Source organism: Sceloporus occidentalis, unplaced genomic scaffold, assembly GCF_023333645.1.
Source record: "Sceloporus occidentalis isolate IW3139 unplaced genomic scaffold, rSceOcc1.0.p SCAF_3, whole genome shotgun sequence".
In the NCBI taxonomy this organism is placed as follows: domain Eukaryota; kingdom Metazoa; phylum Chordata; class Lepidosauria; order Squamata; family Phrynosomatidae; genus Sceloporus; species Sceloporus occidentalis.
This window is the reverse complement of record NW_028316983.1, coordinates 218,528,494-218,546,117: the sequence shown is the minus strand read 5'-3', so window position 1 is coordinate 218,546,117 and position 17,624 is coordinate 218,528,494. Positions and strand designations below refer to the sequence as shown.

The window sequence follows — 17,624 nt, the reverse complement described above, 5'->3', positions numbered from 1 at the left end:
TTCCTTCCTGTGTTCCCCTATGGAAATACTATTAATAAATAAATAAATAAATAAATAAATAAATAAATAAATAAATAAATCCTTCCAGACTGAAGAAGACTTTAAAAAAAAATTCCATAAGTATGTGATCAGATTGTTTATGAAGGAAAATGCTTTTAATAATGTGCTGTACTGGTCATACTTCTTACTATTTTTTAATGCAAATGCTTTTCTAATGCTTTTAATTTTTTTGATAGTTTGAATGTATTTATCAGTTCTGAAATGTTTTTGCTGACGTGAGATTTTACCTGGATCTGTTTTCATTTTTGTCTCATTTTTTCTCCATGTCTCAAGCATGGAGGAAATGGAGTATAAAAATAAAATACTTTATAGTAACTGAATTATATTGAATAAGTAAATCTTCAGCAATGTTGCCAAGGGTGGTAGTGTTTTTTGTTGTTGCTATTGTTACTGTTATTTATATCCTGGCTTTTTACCAGTTTGGGACTCAAGGCAGTTTACATCAGATTAAAAAAAATAGTTAAAAATTCACAAAATACAAGAATTAAGAAGTGATTAAACTATAAAAAAAATTAAAACCCATTAAAACACAAATCGATAGGGTGGGAAAAGCACAAGACAACAAAAATAACAAATAGAAAAGCAAACACATTGTTTAGGAGGCACATGCCTTGTATACTCGATGCTCAAAGGCCTGTCAAAGCAGAAAGGTCTGCATAAAGAAAGTAACTTCTCTGGGGGCAGCCACTGAGAAGGACCCTCCCAAGTTCCCATCAGATATAGCCCTGAGGATGGTGGGACAGAGAGAAGGGCCACAAGATAAAATATATGCACAGAAATAGACTCATGAGTACCTTCCCTGCTCTGAGTCTATTTCTGTGCATATATTTTATCTTGGTGGCCCCTCTCTCTGTCCCACCATCCTCAGGACTACATCTGATGGGAACTTGGGAGGGTCCTTCTCAGTGGCTGCCCCCAGAGAAGTTACTTTCTTTATGCAGACCTTTCTGCTTTGACAGGCCTTTGAGCATTGAGTATACAAGGCATACTTTGATCCGGTAAACTTCTTACCTGAATCACGATCAATACTGAAACCTGGTGAAGCCCCATCCCTGTGCATGAGGCTGTACTTCACTTCCCCATTCAGGCCAAGATCTGCATCATAGGCTTCTACTCGCAGAACATAAGTGCCCGGTGGCTGGTTTTCTAGAACCCAAGTGCTGTCACTGTAATAAGAACACTAAAATAGAAGTCCGTTAGCAAGCCTTCCATGAAGCAGTCTTCTCCAACTTTCAGATATGCTGGACAACAACATACATACAATATATCCTTCAGATATGTTAGACTACAACTCCAGACACCCCCAACCAACATAGTTAATGGGAGGAATCATGTGGAGGAAGAAATGTACCATCCTCTCCAACATTTCACAGATGTAAATAGGGGCATGTGTAGCTGAGCAACATCAGCATGTGATCAAAAGGATGTGGCCAAGTAGTAAGAGAGTGAATATTATTAATGAGGAAGACCACACAAACCTGCAATTTTAAGCAGAGAAACCTTTGAATGCATTGAAAGAATTGATGAAAGCCTGAAAAAGATAAAACCCCGACACTGGCAGGAAAAGAAGAGAATCAGAGCTCTTTAAGACCAGTTGAAAATACAGGGACACAGAGAACTACATAGTATGGCCATCACCACTGATCTGTTGGATAAGCTATACTAGATCAACCACAGAATATTTTTACCAAATAATACCTAGAGGACCAAGCAAAATGCATCTTTAAATGCATAATGTGCAGTTGTCCCTTGTTTTCTTTTGTAAATCAAAGCAAATCCATGCAGGCCCAATATGGACCACGAATACCATGCTCAAGGAAAGAAGGTTTAAATCTTTCATCACAACCACTTGTTCCCCTATATTTAAGCCAGTTTTAATCTTTATGCACTTACTCTGGGATAAGAAAGAAAGTGAGTCTGTGCTGCTTGATATACACTGGAGAATGTAATTAAGTTCAGAGTCATTCTTTTGGAAGGAAGGGCTTCAAGAATTTGAGGGTAGGGATGGGCGGCCATAATGGGTTCTGAGCCGACAGAATTTCTACTAATGGGCCACACTCAGTCCTTTCAGGGAAATTAGAAATCTTTTAATCACTCCTATTTTCTATTTGGGTCAAAATGTGTGCAGTGAGCTGCCTTGTTTTAGGCCAAAATCATACTCCCTGGTGGCTTCTGGAGACACAATTCTTCATAATTTTTTAGGGTTTTATTTTCAGTTTGGCCACACAGTTCTCCTGCCTGGTTTTGGGAATGAACAGTATATTCTGAAGATTTAATTAAGGTTGATCAGATCTTTATAGAGATGAGTTTTTCACTGTCAAACAGGAAAGAGAGCACCCATTCCTCACATTAACAACCAACTCTGAAATTGCTGAGGAAGGGGAGAAAGTGAAATAACACAACAAATAACCAAACTGGCAAGAAAAGGCCACAACTTTATTGAATAGAGAAAACAAAGAGGATTGGCCTGAAAGCAAGAGGTCTGGATCTGCCATCCACCAACCCATGTTGGTCAATGAATATTTAAAGAGTGTACGCCACTTTGGGAGCCGGTTATGCGTATATGTGCATCTTCACCCCATGACATCGGGGAATGCCAAATCGATGCCGCCCCTGCACTGGCAACATGGCAAGACCCTTAGCATTCCTGGGCCCCCTAGGGAGTCCCGATCCTGTGCTCCGCAGCATAGGAAACCACACCCAGCAGATCCGAGACCTATGCTATCGCCATAGAAAAACTGTGATAACATACCACCAATCGCAATGAAAAGGAGGGAGGGTGGGGAGCTGGCAAAAATGGCGCCAATTGCCAGCGCCTTGTGGCCTAAATAGGCTATTCAGCCCATCAGAGGCCAGGAAGCTGGGGAGGGACCTCCCCTCCGGCCAATCTTGGGGCAGAAACCTCCAAGGTCGCCAATCCTGGGCCACTTCCAACCCCGAAGGAACCTGGGAGTCGGAGTCCTCCTGTACTGGAAGTGGCCCGGCAGCCCAATGACACAACGTTTCCTCTCCCGGGCACCTGGGAGTTGAAGTCTGCACCATTGGCTCACTCCCACAGCGCGGAGCCCAGAGGCTCATGCCAGCTACCACTCGGACCCAGTGACACCACCGGACCACAAGGGGAAGCCATCCAATTTCCCCCCACAGCAACAGGACTGGCCCAATGAGTTGGGTGGTCCCATTTACTGCCAAAAAATGAATCTTGAAAAAAGTAAGGTTTTCAGCCAATCAGCTCACCTCTCGAAAAATGGGCTTGTTGTTGTTGATGTCATTAATTCCCACCACAACTTCAGCAAAGCTGCTGAGAGATCTTGGCCCACCGGAGGAATTGTCATCTACAGCAGTGATATTTAAAACATATTCCGGACCCTTCAGTTTAGGCACAGGGTTTCTGCGAAGCCGAAGGATACCTAGATTCAGGAAGGGCCAGAGAAACTAAGGTTACCAACAACAACAAGCAAAAAAGCCATGCCACTCCTACTGCACAAATGAGAGTAACTGGCAGGATCCAATTTAAAATTGAGACACAACATGGAATTCTGAGTCTACTGTTGGAAAGCCATACACCAGCTTTCACCAGCCTGGTGTCATCCAGCTGTTCTGGATTGCTACTCCCATTATCCCCATTAATCTTACTTAATGTTACACCATTCAGCTTTATCTTAATCTGACATCATTCAACTTTATTCTTTGATACCCTAGTACTCTGCTGGCAGAAGGACTTCTCCCTATGCATTATTTTGAAAACCATGTTGTTATTTACTCACCTTTTTCTCTAAACTAAAAGGCCCCAAAGGATGTATCTGAGAACTGAGATCTGCTGATGAGGCCCTCATGAATCCCCTCTCTCAGGGCATTACACCATGGAGGAATGCAGGAGAAGGCCTTCTCTCTGCTGTGGCATCACACCTATAGAATAGTACCTTCTTGGTGACCTGGCTCGTGATGACGTTGCCATCATCCCAGCACCATGAAAACGTGGCTTTGGGGGCCCAGTTGGCGTTACAGAGACCCTCACATACACATGATTTTAAGTCATTTTAACTTATTAAACCAGTTGTCTAGGGTTTTTTTAAACTTGCTAAATTGTTTAATGTTTTTAGCCTTTAAAGATCATTTTATTTTTACACTATGTAAATTAGTCAAATTGATTTTATTACACACCACCCAGAAATCTTTTGATAGAGGACATGATAGAAACATTTAAATAAACTAAATAAACATATCCTTTCTCCACTGAGGTGTTATTTCAGCACTTTGATCATTTTGGTTACCTTTTGCTCTGCAGCATCTTTGAGATGTGGTGACAGAACAGTACACACTACTACAAGTGAGTCCACTCCATAGATTTGTTCAGAGAATGAGATCACACAAGTAGCATTTGCTCACCTTTATGGCTATCCAGTTCAAAATTGCCTTCTTCATTACCACCAGTAATTAAGTACAACACTCCATCTCCATCAGGATCTTTTGCATGGATAGTGGCTACTAATGTACCAGGACCTGCATCTTCTGAGAGGAAAGTTTTGTAACTGATACAAAGAGGAAAAAAAGATGAAACCCTAATTATAAATTTAGTCAACAACATCCTATATAGACCTACACCTCTAAAAAATTTAATAAAACAAATACTAGTAAATAAAATAAAAAAAAAATAAAAAATGTATTTCTTTCCCGCTTTTTGCCAGGCAATCAAAGTGGCATACAACAAATTAAAATACAACCATATATACATAGTACCTCCCCTTAAAACAAGATTAAACAGTATAAGATTAAACATACCCCATCTTCCATTAAAAGGATCAAGTAGAGAACAAAGGTAAAGCTGTGGCAGCTGGGGACCTCCATGTTTCTACTCTGGGTTTTACTCTGAATTTCAAAAGGAACTATCCAATGGGCTGAACCCTATGCCCCAAATGGGTATAGCACCTTGATTTGCTTTTTTAAAGTTCAGGCTAAAACTCAAAGCAGATTCACCATCCCATTGACATGAAGACCACCAGCTGTTGCTGAGCGAAAGAATACTGCCTGACAATTGGGAGCCATTGCCAATTAGAACAGAAAGTACTGAGCTAAATTGATAAACAGGCTTATCTAGTAGAATGCAGCTTCCTCTGTTTCTAATATGAATTTGATATGATTTTCCCTTGGGACTGCATCCTCCTCAGCAGGAAAAAAAGATTCTGCCTCTAAACATTAGAAGAACTTCCTGATGGTAAGAGTACAGTAGAATATGCTACCTTGGGGAGTAGTGGAACCTCCTTTGAGGTTTTTAAACAGCCTTTCTCAACCTTTTTACTTTGGAGGAACCCTTGAAATAATTTTAGGTCTCATGAATTCTCAAATAAAAATGATTATATCTACAGTTCAGATTCCCCCCCTCCCAATCATGATCTCTCATGGAACTCCTAGCAACCTCTCCAAGGCACTTCTAGGATTATAGTGAACCCTGGCTGAGAAACCCTAGTACAGCCAATGGAGAAGAGAGCGCTTCAAAAGACAAACATTCTGCTTACACAGATTGGGAGAACACTGGGGCTTCGTCATTCACGTTTGCCATGCGAATGCGCACTGAGGCAGTCCCTGTCCGAGGAGGGTGCCCCTTGTCGATGGCGATCACCACAAACTCATACATGTGGTTTGATCGCTCAAAGTTCAGTCGCTGGTTGGAATTGATGACACCCTCTGGCGTGATGGAAAAATCGGGACTCTGAATGAAATAGACAATCTCGGAGTTGGAGCCAGAGTCACAGTCTGTTGCAAGAACTAAAGCCAGGAATGTTGGGGAAGAATAAAGCCATGAGGAGAGAGAGAATGAGTTATTACACAGTATTGCATACAACAGTGTTTCTTAAGCTATCTGAAATCAAGGACTAACAAAAATTTTCCTCAGTGTGCCAGGAATGGGTACCCTTTTCGTGCCCATTAGTGATACTTATTTTTTTCATTCCTGGAAACTCTCCAAACACTGGCAGCAGATGGCTCAGGGAACTACCTGTTTGAGCAGCACTGGCATACAAGAGTGGTTAACTCTGATTAAATATAGTTTTCAGTAATTAACAGAGAACTGTCCAGAGCAGAATGTGGAGAAAAGCCTTCTTCTAGAACTATAGTTCCCAGAATCCTGCTGTTGGTGGGTTCTGGGAGTTACAGTCCAAAAATATAACTTTCTCAAGCTCTGATCAGGATATACAAATACTTCTTAACAGTAATCTTACAACTTCCAAGTAACAGAATGGAAGAAAAGATAGCTAAAAAGAAACTACAGTCATGGGTGACAGTGCATGTGATGTCGCTAGGGCCACTTTTGGAAATAATATCTATTTTTATTTATTTTTGGCTTTTGTCATTTAGTAGCTAACATATCTCAGGGCAATGTACAAAAACAACAATATCCATAAAAATTAAAATCAACAACATAATAAGGTAACCAATTCAAAGTATCAGAAGAAGCTAAAATACAAGAACGTCTACCAATACTATGGATATATCATTGCTTTAAAATTTTTCCACAAATACTCGAAGGATTTAAAAGTCTAATGCACCAGTCCTCAATTGTATTCTCATGGTGCAATTAGTTGTTTTTTTTAAAAAACCAAACAAACTGCCCTTCCCCCAGAAATAGCAGTATGCTCATAATTTAATGTTTACTTATTTTTGACATTTGTATACTGTCAACTAAATGAAGATCTCTGGACACTTTCAAAAATACAAAAATAATCTTTACATTTTTCTTTTTGTAATGTCCCCTCCAGTCAAATTGATATACTGTACAGCAATGCTATAAATGAGATACCTACATAAACCTTGGTCATCAACAATCCTGCTTAAATCTTGCAAACTCGGGGCCGTGTCATCCTTCATTTAATCAATCCTTTTGTAAATCTTTAAACTTATCACAAATGAAAGTGAAAACGAAGCCCTATTTAAGTAACTGAGACCACCCATGTCCCTTTGATAGTAGCTCTGACCCCTTAATGCCATTCTCTGTTTGTTCAGATTGCTTTTATACACAACCTGTTATGTGCCTTTCAAATGCAACCTAGTGAAGGGGTGATATTTGCACTACAGATCCGAACGAGTCTTAAGAAAAAGAGTTGATCTTGTTAACTATTCTATGCACAGCTTGTAACAAAAAAGGAAGATGCTTCACAGCATGTAAACATGTTGTGAAAACAGGTTCTGAAGCTCTCTCTGTGTGTTAATCTTGGAATTAAATATTTGTTCTTTTAAAATGTGTGATGTAATTAAGTATGTGTATGGTCACCAAATAACAGTCATTCATTAAAAGTATTGAGAGCAACCAACAAAAATGGAGGGCAATTTAAGTTTAAGCTTCAGCCCTTGTCAAGGAAACAAAAATATTCAAATATCAAAAATATCAAAGCCAAGCCTGTTAGGGTCTAGCTTTAAATTAGCAGAGTAGCAGAAATGTGCCTTTATCTAACTATGCTTCCCTAAGAACTAAGACTAACTCCAAAAACAACCTAAGTAGCTTGTACCTCAAACAAAAGTTTACTAATGCCTTTAATCTATATATACATAGAGGCTATATCCTAATCTAGCTAGTGAATAGTTCATGTTAAGAAGAAATATTCCTCTCACCATCTTTCCAAAGAAAGTTGATGGAGGAGGAAGACGGAGGACGCAATAGGTCACAAGAAAATCTTTGAGAGAGAATGTGTTAGTCTCAAAGGAGGAGTGACCTAAATCACATGGTTAGTTTGAATGCGTGAGAGAGAAAGAGAGTGTGTGTGTGTGGGGGGGGGGGGGGAGTTTGTATGCAGGAAATCCCTATCTATTTAAGGAGGGGAAGACAATGCAAAAATCTTCCAACACAACACATATCTAAAATTTAGTTAATAGAAGAAGAAAAAAAAATCAAGAATGAACATGTATGTGAAATAATCTAACTTCCAAAATGAAATCTTGCCAAATAATGGATTATGATTTGCAGAACAAGAACTAGAAGCTCCCAACCTTACTTCTGACAGCCTAAACTGAAAGCATTTCTTAAATATAATTTATTAGGAAGAGGGAAAGGAACATAGAAAACCAAAGGCACTGTACATACTAAGAGTAAACTCAATTGGCCGAGGGTCTCTTAGCCTGGTAGTCCAGCAGAAACATCCCAAATAAGGTAGTTGTTTTTAGTGTTTGACTGGCTCTCTCCTTAAGCAGAGACTTGCTTAATGAGATTTTTATTACATTTGCATATTGCCCCATAGTTGAAGCTTTAATACATAAACACTAAAAAATATATATCAAGGAAAATTGAGTGTGTTCTCCATAAAAAGGGGGGAAACAGAAAATGGTGGTATGGAGTAGTGAATGGGTATGTTTGAATCCCTTACTTGCAGTATACAATATGCTGGAAGAGAACATGGCTGGGTAAGGTCATACGAAAATTTGGATTGAAGTCCCAAAAAGGGATTTTATTTTTACTACCACTCACAGAATTTCCCAGCCAGCCCTTGTATAAACTACGGTTTCCCACAATGGCTACAATCTACCAACTACAACCTACATCACTCATGAACAGGCACCATGAAACAGACTGGAAACTTCTCAAGAACAGAAAAAACCAAACAGGGGATTTCTTTTACTTACCTTGCAATAAAGATGTCCCTATAGGAATTGATTCTAGAATACTTTCCCGACTATAAATGGATTGCTGAAATTCTGGAGAGCAGTCATTTTCATCTGTGATATGAACTATAACCTGCATGGGGCAGGAGAAGAAAATAATGTTATCAGTACTGTAACAAAAATGAAATGAGAGCCATGACTGATATCAAGAACATGAACACATGGCATGTTCCTATTAAAAGAGAAATTGGATTATTTTATATACAGTATTGGAATATCTATATCTCACCTTTCTGGCTTAGAAAAGAATGCCAACAAATAAACACTATAATAATTAGATAATTACATTTTATTTCAGATTTAAGCACATTGCAAGTAAAAAACAATAAAAGGTGATAGAAGAGACTTTGTTGTGAGTTTGTTGAATTGTTTTTTGTGGCAGATTTAAGATGCAGACTCTAGCAGACAGAAGCAGATCCAGCATCCTGGGGCACTGGATGTGATGTCATGTCATTACCACTCTCCACTTTCAGCCCAAAAACTGCCTGGAACAAAAGGAGTTGAGGGTATTCTGGCCATGGATTTGGAGCTGAAAACAGCCAAAAAATCACACCAATATTTTTGGGGAAATATAATAATAATAATAATAATAATAATAATAATAATAATAATAATAATATAAAATTTTATTTATATACCGCCCTGTGGCGAACCAATCCAGGCGGTTTACAACATTAAAATAACATACAGCATAAATGTGATGGGGGAGGTCCCAGGGTACTTTAGAAAACTTCCAGGGACTTTTGGGTCTGCAAAAGTGCGGTCCTTATTCCGGTAGTACTAAGATTGCTCCCTAGCTGCCTCTCCTGATCTAAATTCTATTGCCACTAAAACAGGGAAATGTTGCATTGGTGTGTGTGGAAGACAGGAACAAATCTAAACTCCACAAAACTGATGGAAAAATCTAAGCTCCTGCTTAGATCTAGTGGGGCTCTATCTGGATCTGGCACCTATAATATGACTTCAATTTTTTTAAAACAAGAAAGTAAAGTTCAGCTGCATGCTACAGATTTAACACAATGGCTAGTGTCCTGTTAGTGTCACATGCAGGCAATATGCATGAATGGTTTTGTTTTGTTTTGCTTGCTTTGGTTTTGATTTTTTGGTGAGCAATGAGCAACAGTCATATTAAGCTGGCAGATGTAGAGTTCCACATGCAGAGACACTGCACATGCTGCTGCACACTGACATTCAGTGTGCAAAGGTGCATTATGCTACTAGTTGAGTCATGCATATTGTATTTTCATTCACATTTCTTGTGCCATAGATTCATGGAAATCATAGAGTTGAAAGAGACCCCAAGGGCCATGCAGTCTAACCCACAATTAAAGCATTCCCGACAGGTGGCCATGATCCAGCCTATTTAAAAACCTCCAAAGAAGGAGACTCTACCATTCTGAGGCAGCATATGAATAGCTCTTGAATAGCTCTTAGGTGGAATCTCTTTCCCTATAGTTTGAATCCATTGCTCTGTGTCCTAGTCTCTGGAGCAACAGAAACCAAGATTGTGCCATCCTCAATATGACATCCCTTCAAATATTTAAACAGGGCTATCATATCACCTCTTAATAGCCTCTTCTCCAGGCTAAATATACCCAGCTCCCTCAGCAGCTCCTCATAGGGCATGTTCTCCAGACCTTTTACCAGTTTGGTCACCCTCCTCTGAATACATTCCAGATTGTCCATATCCTTCTTGAATTGTTGTGCCTATGTTGCTATCCAATATAGGAAGTGCAAAATGGAAATAGAACTAACTCTGCTGCTAGTTATTTAGACTATGGGTCACCAATATAGATTTCAGCCAGTGTGTGGTTTAATCCTAAGGGGAATATCACAAGCAACAGGACTTTGCAGTGCCATGAAAAGGAACGTTCTACTTTTTATTGTTATTTCAACTGTTGTGTTTTTTTTAATGTTTGGCTGTCAACAAAGCCTACTGGGCTAGCTTTTAAAAAAGATCCATTCAACCATCTTAATATGTGAACTGTTAATATATTGCAGCAAATGATAACTGCGTGTTTAAAAACTGATTCTACCTCAGTTACACTGCTGAGCAAACTTCCTGTTTCCATAGCCTTCACTAAAAAATGGTAAAGGTGATGCTCGCTCTCGAAATCCACCATATGAGTTAAACTGAGCTCGCCGGTCTCTTGGTCCATGCTGAACAGGCCACTGGGATTCATCAGCAGCATATAAGAGATAGGCTGACTCTGGAAAGAAACTGCTTCAATGACAGCCACTCTAAGAAGGAAAAAAAAAAAAACCCATAAATCAATTTGTTATTTTGGGGTCGGAATACAGATGTGCAAATCTACAGCGCTATATAAATAAATAAATAAATAAATAAATAAATAAATAAATAAGACCACAGAAAAGTTAGGAAAAAACTATTTTAGTCCATATTTTTCCTGAATCATGCTAAAATAAAATATTCCATAATTGATTTTCTTCCTTTTTTTCCAAGAGATGGAAGATGCAAACTAAGTCCCGGTACAGATAGGTGAAAAACGCCGGTCTGGGGCAGGGTGAGGGCTGAGCGTCCCCAAGCTCACAACCCTCCCCATGCTGCCCGGGTGCTATAATCGCTCACCCCCATCCATTTGGGGCGTGCAACGATGACGTCCGCACACAGTAGCGTCCAAACAGCACCAGGAGCAGGTTCTTTTTAGCATTTGTCTGCTGTGGCCTTCATCCAGGGCAGAAAGGGGCGGTGTCTCCCCACCCCTTCCTGCCCATCTATACTGGGTCTAAGTTACCTTTTCAATGAACTACACTTGTAACTTCCAAAGCTTGTAAAAATTACTTATTGCACCACTACTCCCAGAATACACCAGCCAGCAGCTATGCTGAATAGAAACTTCTGGGAGTTGGGGTCCAAAAAATACCTATCCAAGTTCTGCAAGTGTCTTTTTACAGATTCTTCATCTTTGCTTGTCATTTATATGACTATTTTTAGATTTAAAAGTAACTCTTGAATTAAGTCTTCAACCCAGTCACTGTTTAGGTGAAGATAAGGTGAAGATTGTATGTTTACATGCACTTTTGCACATGTCTAAATTAAACACTCTTATTTACTGCAACCTGAGTCTCTCTGCAGTTAGTACTAATATACACATGTGGAAAGATCCCTTAAATTACCCAACCACTTACCGGCCTCCTTTTGAGCTAATAATTTTCTCCCAAATATCAATGTGATGCTGTTATTGTCGGTAGGGATTCCAAGTCCCCCCACCTTTTTGGTTAACAAGTGCAAGACTAACATATAAACTGAAAATATATTCTGCTCCTAGAATGCATGCTTTCTTTGGACAATCTTTTAGAGTGCTGGACATTGGTTCCCTCATCCCTTTCAGTGACACCACTTACCTTTCATCGGCTGGAGTATTTTCTGGGATGAACACACTGTAGGACATGTTAGTGAACTGAGGAGGCCTGGAACCAGCCAGGATGGAGATGAAAGCATAGGGACTTTTGCTACCATATTCATCAATGGCCAACACAGTGACCACATACTCCTGGTTCAAAGTTAAAGGCAAGCCAGTGGTCAATATGACACCTGCATCTGTATCTATATCAAAACGTTCTTCACCACCTAGTCAGTGAAAAGATTATCAAAGAAGAAAACACAAATTATGTACAAATTTTTATCGTCACCTTTTATCTACCTAATTTCCTTCACATTGTCATTTTATTATCATTTATTTAATCATTTATTTATTTTTCACACTGTAGTAGACAATATAGGGCAGAGATGGGGAACATGCATCCACCTAGATGTCGCTGGACTGCAGTTCCCATAATCCATCTCCATTTGCTAGGCTTTAGGATTGATGATAGTGTAGTCCAACATCATCTGGAGGACCATAGAAAACAGGGATGGTGGATTTTCTGCACCATCTGGACATTAAAAAGAGATCCTAAACTCCACACTATAACCTGAACCCTATTGGTAGTCTAAAGTACTATGGACCCATAGATTTTTACCTATGTCTTATTGCTTAACAATGTATTCAATAGGTTTTCTCTACCTGGAACTACCCAATAGGATTCAGGCCTATGCATTAAACATAACATATAGATTATTGACAGATATCTGAATTTACATTCCTGAAGTCTATTACAATAGGTTGAAAAAGTTGCTTTCTTTGACTACAACTCCCAGAAGCCCCCACACTAGAAGCTGCAGTTCAAAAAGGTCTTTCCCATTACAGCTGGCCCTTCATACCCATAGATTCAACCAACCAAGGGGTTGTTCCCACTTAAGATTTGAAACAATTTAAAATACAACGTTTTTAATAAAATCGATTCAAAATAACACTGTTCTTATCCCGCTATCCGAATCGCTTTGTTCATCGTTCCCATCTGGTTATTTAAATCGAAGTTTTTACCTGCAAGCGTTCCTACTTGGCATGAAATCGGTGTTTAAATAAAGCGATTCTTCTCCTCCATACCTTATTTGGAGCTGTCAATCAATAGTACGTCAGAATGACGTAACGTTAATCCGGAATATTTGGAAGCGATTTATCTTTTGGCATCGTTTCCATTTCATTGACAGCCAGGGAGAATCCCTTCAGAGAGCACAGAGATCAATGGGAGAGGCTTCTGGCAAAGCGAAGCTCTTTCCAGAGGAACTATGGGATAGGTTTTGGAGGGCAGCATCCTGTCTCCCAAGACAGCCAGGGAGAATCCCTTCAGAGAGCACAGAGATCAATGGGAGAGGCTTCTGGCAAAGCGAAGCTCTTTCCAGAGGAACTATGGGATAGGTTTTGGAGGGCAGCATCCTGTCTCCCAAGACAGCCAGGGAGAATCCCTTCAGAGAGCACAGAGATCAATGGGAGAGGCTTCTGGCAAAGCGAAGCTCTTTCCAGAGGAACTATGGGAGAATCCCTTCAGAGAGCCCAGAGATCAATGAAGGAGGCTGCTGGAAAAGCAGGGAGGGAGCACTCTTCCCAAAGATTTTCTTTCCAGGGTTGGAGGAGAAGGCAGATTCCATTTGAGAAAGGGAGAGAGAAAGGCTCTATTTCCCCCCCCCCCCATTGATTAGAGCCCTTCCCTGCCTGGGCGAGATCAGATGTCTCCTCGCGAGGAGCCATCCCTTCCCTGCCTCTCCTCCGTTAGAAATGGGCTCTCCCCACACAGAGGGGAGGTTGCAATCCACCGGGGGAAGCCTTGAGCAGCCGGGACTTCAGGTGTTTAAAGCGCTGAAGAGATTAAGCGCCTGTAAACCATTAAAATAAAAAATAAAAATAATCCTTATCTCTTATTGAAAGACCACAGCGGACAAAGGGGTGAGGGAAGCAAAAATGGCGACAGCCAGACAGATGGGGACAGAAAGGGCAACTCCCCCAAGGACAGCCCCATCGCACTCCACTCCTCCCATTCATCTAACGCAATTTCAAAGGCTGTCGTTCCTATTTAAATGCTCCGGTTCCTAAATCGAATCAATGGAAAAACGTAGGTCGGACCCTAGTGTTTTTTTAACACGCGTTAAATGAGGAAAACTCGATTCAAAATTTTATTCCGCTCTACAATTCGATTTGTAGTGGGGACGATTGCGGGTTGCTCTAGAACCGTTCTAGGTTTAAATCGGATCCTAATAGGAACACCACTCCTTGGATTCGATTCAGAACGCGGGGTTTCACCTAGTGAGAACAACCCCCAAGTTGGATTCAACCAAACAAGCCTGAAAATGTTCATTCTCTCTCTCTCTCTCTCTCTCTCTCACACACACACACACACACACACACACACATACACATATTACATTTTCAAAGACCTTTAAAATAAACTCCCAGCAATACTTTTCAAAGTTAACAGGCATAATATGCTTTAGGCAGAAGAAAGCATTTGCTTACCTGCAATCAGGGCATATGATATCCCAGCAGTGGAATTTTCATTATTGCTATAATGGGCAACAAGTTGATAGACCAAAGTGCCCGCTCGAGCTTCAGGATCAACACGTGCCAAATAGGGGTATGGATACATTCCCCAAGAGATGGGTTCCTCTTCAACAGCAATGACCACCACGCGACACATGTACCAGTCACTCTCTGTAACATACACAAAAAATGTTAAATGGACTTTAAAGAGATTGACTTAACTTTGGAAAAATCAAGAAACTGAGAATCTCTAATGGAATTTTAACTTTCCAACCAGAGCTTGAAAAAGATTTTGGCTAAGAAAGGGGTGGTCTGTCGAGCTTCTGAGTTTTCTTTAGTCAGGTCTCACAACAGGATTTAGACCACAGGGTCAGTTATTCATAGCGACTAATGGTCACACATCACAGCCAGCCTCAGTTTATGTTGATGCATCTTTCAATCAAGATACCAATTTTCTTATGGATTGTGCTCCAAAATGCAACTAAAAAAGACTTTTCAAAAAGTAGTTTGAAAATATATCCACATTGTTTTTGTTTGTTTATTGCATGCAGTTCAGAACTCTGTATCTCTACACATAACTAACTGAGATCTAGAAGCTTAATATCACGCCTGCAGTGCATGTGTACTTCATAAGATTTACGAGTTTGCAGAGAACCAGTAAGTATAGACAGCTTTCACACTTTGTTTTAAGTTACTCCAAAAGTTCATGCTATAAACAAGACATCTAATCTTCCATCAGTTACAAATATCTTTTGCAGATGCACCCATTTATAATAAATATAAAGCTTTTGCAGGGTTTGTGTAAGTGTGGGTGAAAAAGAATATATGGTAACAGTGTGGATGGGTCAGTCTTGCAGATGATGCAAATGTACCACAACAATGTTATATCACAGCAAGATATCACATGCAGCTCTCTCCAACCCTGACCCCTCTGCACCAGGTCTTGATATTTTCTCCACCAGCCACACCTAATGTGCTAAGCAGGATTCCAGGTTTGCAATGCAGTGGGTGATTTTAAAAGGTAAAGATTTCCCCTTGACATGAATGTCAGTTCATAACTGACTGTAGGGGGTGGTGCTCATCTCTGTTAGCAAGCCAAACAGCCAACATTGACTGAAGATGACTCTGGTGGTCATGTTTTACCTTCCACTGAAATGGTATCTATTTATCTTCTTGCACTTTTACATGCTTTTGAACTGCTAGGTTAGCAGAAGCTGGGAGTAGAAGTATATATCCATTGCTCTCATTGCAAGTTGACAGGTGTAGCTATATTGCTCTCATGTGACAAGAGAAGAATGTGTGTGCATTTGTGTGTGTGTGCAAACACTCACACACACACCAGAAAAAGAAAGAAACTAAAAAGAGGGCTAAGTAAAGTGGATGGGTGGAAAATGTATTAAGTTCACTTTTTAATGCAAGATTACAGAATTTGCAACTCTTGGATCAAATTCAAAGGAATTTGCCGTCAGGAATCTGCATGCTTCCAAGCTTCCAATGAGATTACATTAAAAACCACCTGAAAATTAATTTGAAAAACATACCTTTGGGGAAATGCTTTGAAAACTGGAGAATGTTAAAGTGAACATTTCAGATATATAGACATAAAAAGTATATACAGTATCTTCAAAATATGTGCTTGGAAAACATGAGCACAAATCTCTGCATGCAGAAAAGAAAAGAAAGAAAAGGAAAAGAAGTGCATAATCTGATGCAGATCCAAGTCAGAACAAAGCTGGCAGGTGACAGCTGAAAAAGGAAAATCTCCATGATATGAGACACACAGAACTGCATGTTCCTTAGTAGAAACTCCATCAGCTACTGTAGATTTTCAATGCTGCCTCCTGTCTGATTAAAAAAACCAAATCAAAACACACATACAACCAGGCATGCAAAATCCAGAATCAATATTGTCATGTGTTGTTTTGTTCCATTGACACAAACAGTTTGATGTTACTGCCAGGGTATTTGTCAATACTAATCAATCTCTCTCACACACAAACACAATGCAATCTCAGAGTCACAAAGCCAGCCTGATTCTTCAGCATAAAAGTTACACTGGTAGAAATCATATTGTCTGCTTAAATCAGAGTAGATGCATTCAAATTTACATTTTAGAAGGACAAATGTATAGCTTGTGAAGCAACCTTAGTCTTTTTAGAGTTACTTCATCTTAAAATAAGAAATGAAAAAATGAATGTAAAGAACAGCTTTTACATACTGGTAAATTTTCTAAACTGCCTTCTTACATGGGTCGAAAAATCAACAGTCGTAATGAATGTTAAGGAAAATGCAACATGGGACATACAGTAATAGAAATAAAATATGTATGTGAAAGTCACAATGACTAAGCAAGAGCAATTAAGAAGCTACACAGGTGAAAAAGCTGATGTAATTTAGAAGTCTTGAAAGTCAAGGACAGAATTATAGAATGTACAATTGGAAACACCTGAGATTCATTAAGTGTACAAGGTAAAATGATGAAATACTTGGGTTGGTCTTAAGTGTGGGTTGAACTATGTGAACCAATCAAAAAGAATGTACACACCCACTGGGTGGAAACTGACTAGTGGGTGGTGATTAACAATGGCTATAATAATTGCAATGTTTGCCAATGTTTTTTGTTGGGTAGTTGGAGTCGTATGGAGATATTGTGGAGTATTGGAGATTGTGATTTTGTAGGGCATATAGTATTTGTATATAGTAGAATAAAGTAGATCTTTTATATAAGACTACTGAGTTGTCTGGTGTCTTGAGTGAAGATACAAGAGTCAGCAGAATCCTGGAGAAGTTTTGGAGACATCTGAGGAAGAAGAGTGAGAAGGCTTGGAGAGTTTGTCAGGGTCTTCAGCCTATTCTCTGAAACTCTGCTGCTTTGAAGAAAAGCATTAACCACTGACCAAAGCTGGTCAGCTCTGCTGCATAACAAGGTGGTGAGTTAGAGCCAGAGGTGAAGAGCTACAACTCCCATCATCCCTGACAATGAACACACAAACTGAAGCTGAGAAGCAGGGCTTTTTTAATCAGTGATATCCTCCT

The 17,624-nt window shown here is 39.7% G+C and overlaps 1 protein-coding gene across 1 annotated transcript in view; it reads right to left on the bottom strand.

Annotated features, from left to right (window-relative positions):
* LOC149317506 (neural-cadherin-like) overlaps positions 1-17,624 on the bottom strand; it is a 78,358-nt gene that overhangs the window by 41,472 nt on the left and 19,262 nt on the right. The window contains exons 3-10 of the mRNA XM_089518381.1: positions 14,565-14,759; positions 12,076-12,301; positions 10,746-10,950; positions 8,671-8,782; positions 5,577-5,826; positions 4,450-4,592; positions 3,298-3,470; positions 1,072-1,240 (exon numbers count right to left, since the gene is read on the bottom strand). Coding sequence (XP_089374507.1) covers positions 1,072-1,240; positions 3,298-3,470; positions 4,450-4,592; positions 5,577-5,826; positions 8,671-8,782; positions 10,746-10,950; positions 12,076-12,301; positions 14,565-14,759 — 1,473 coding nt within the window. The remainder of the gene's footprint in view (positions 1-1,071; positions 1,241-3,297; positions 3,471-4,449; positions 4,593-5,576; positions 5,827-8,670; positions 8,783-10,745; positions 10,951-12,075; positions 12,302-14,564; positions 14,760-17,624) is intronic.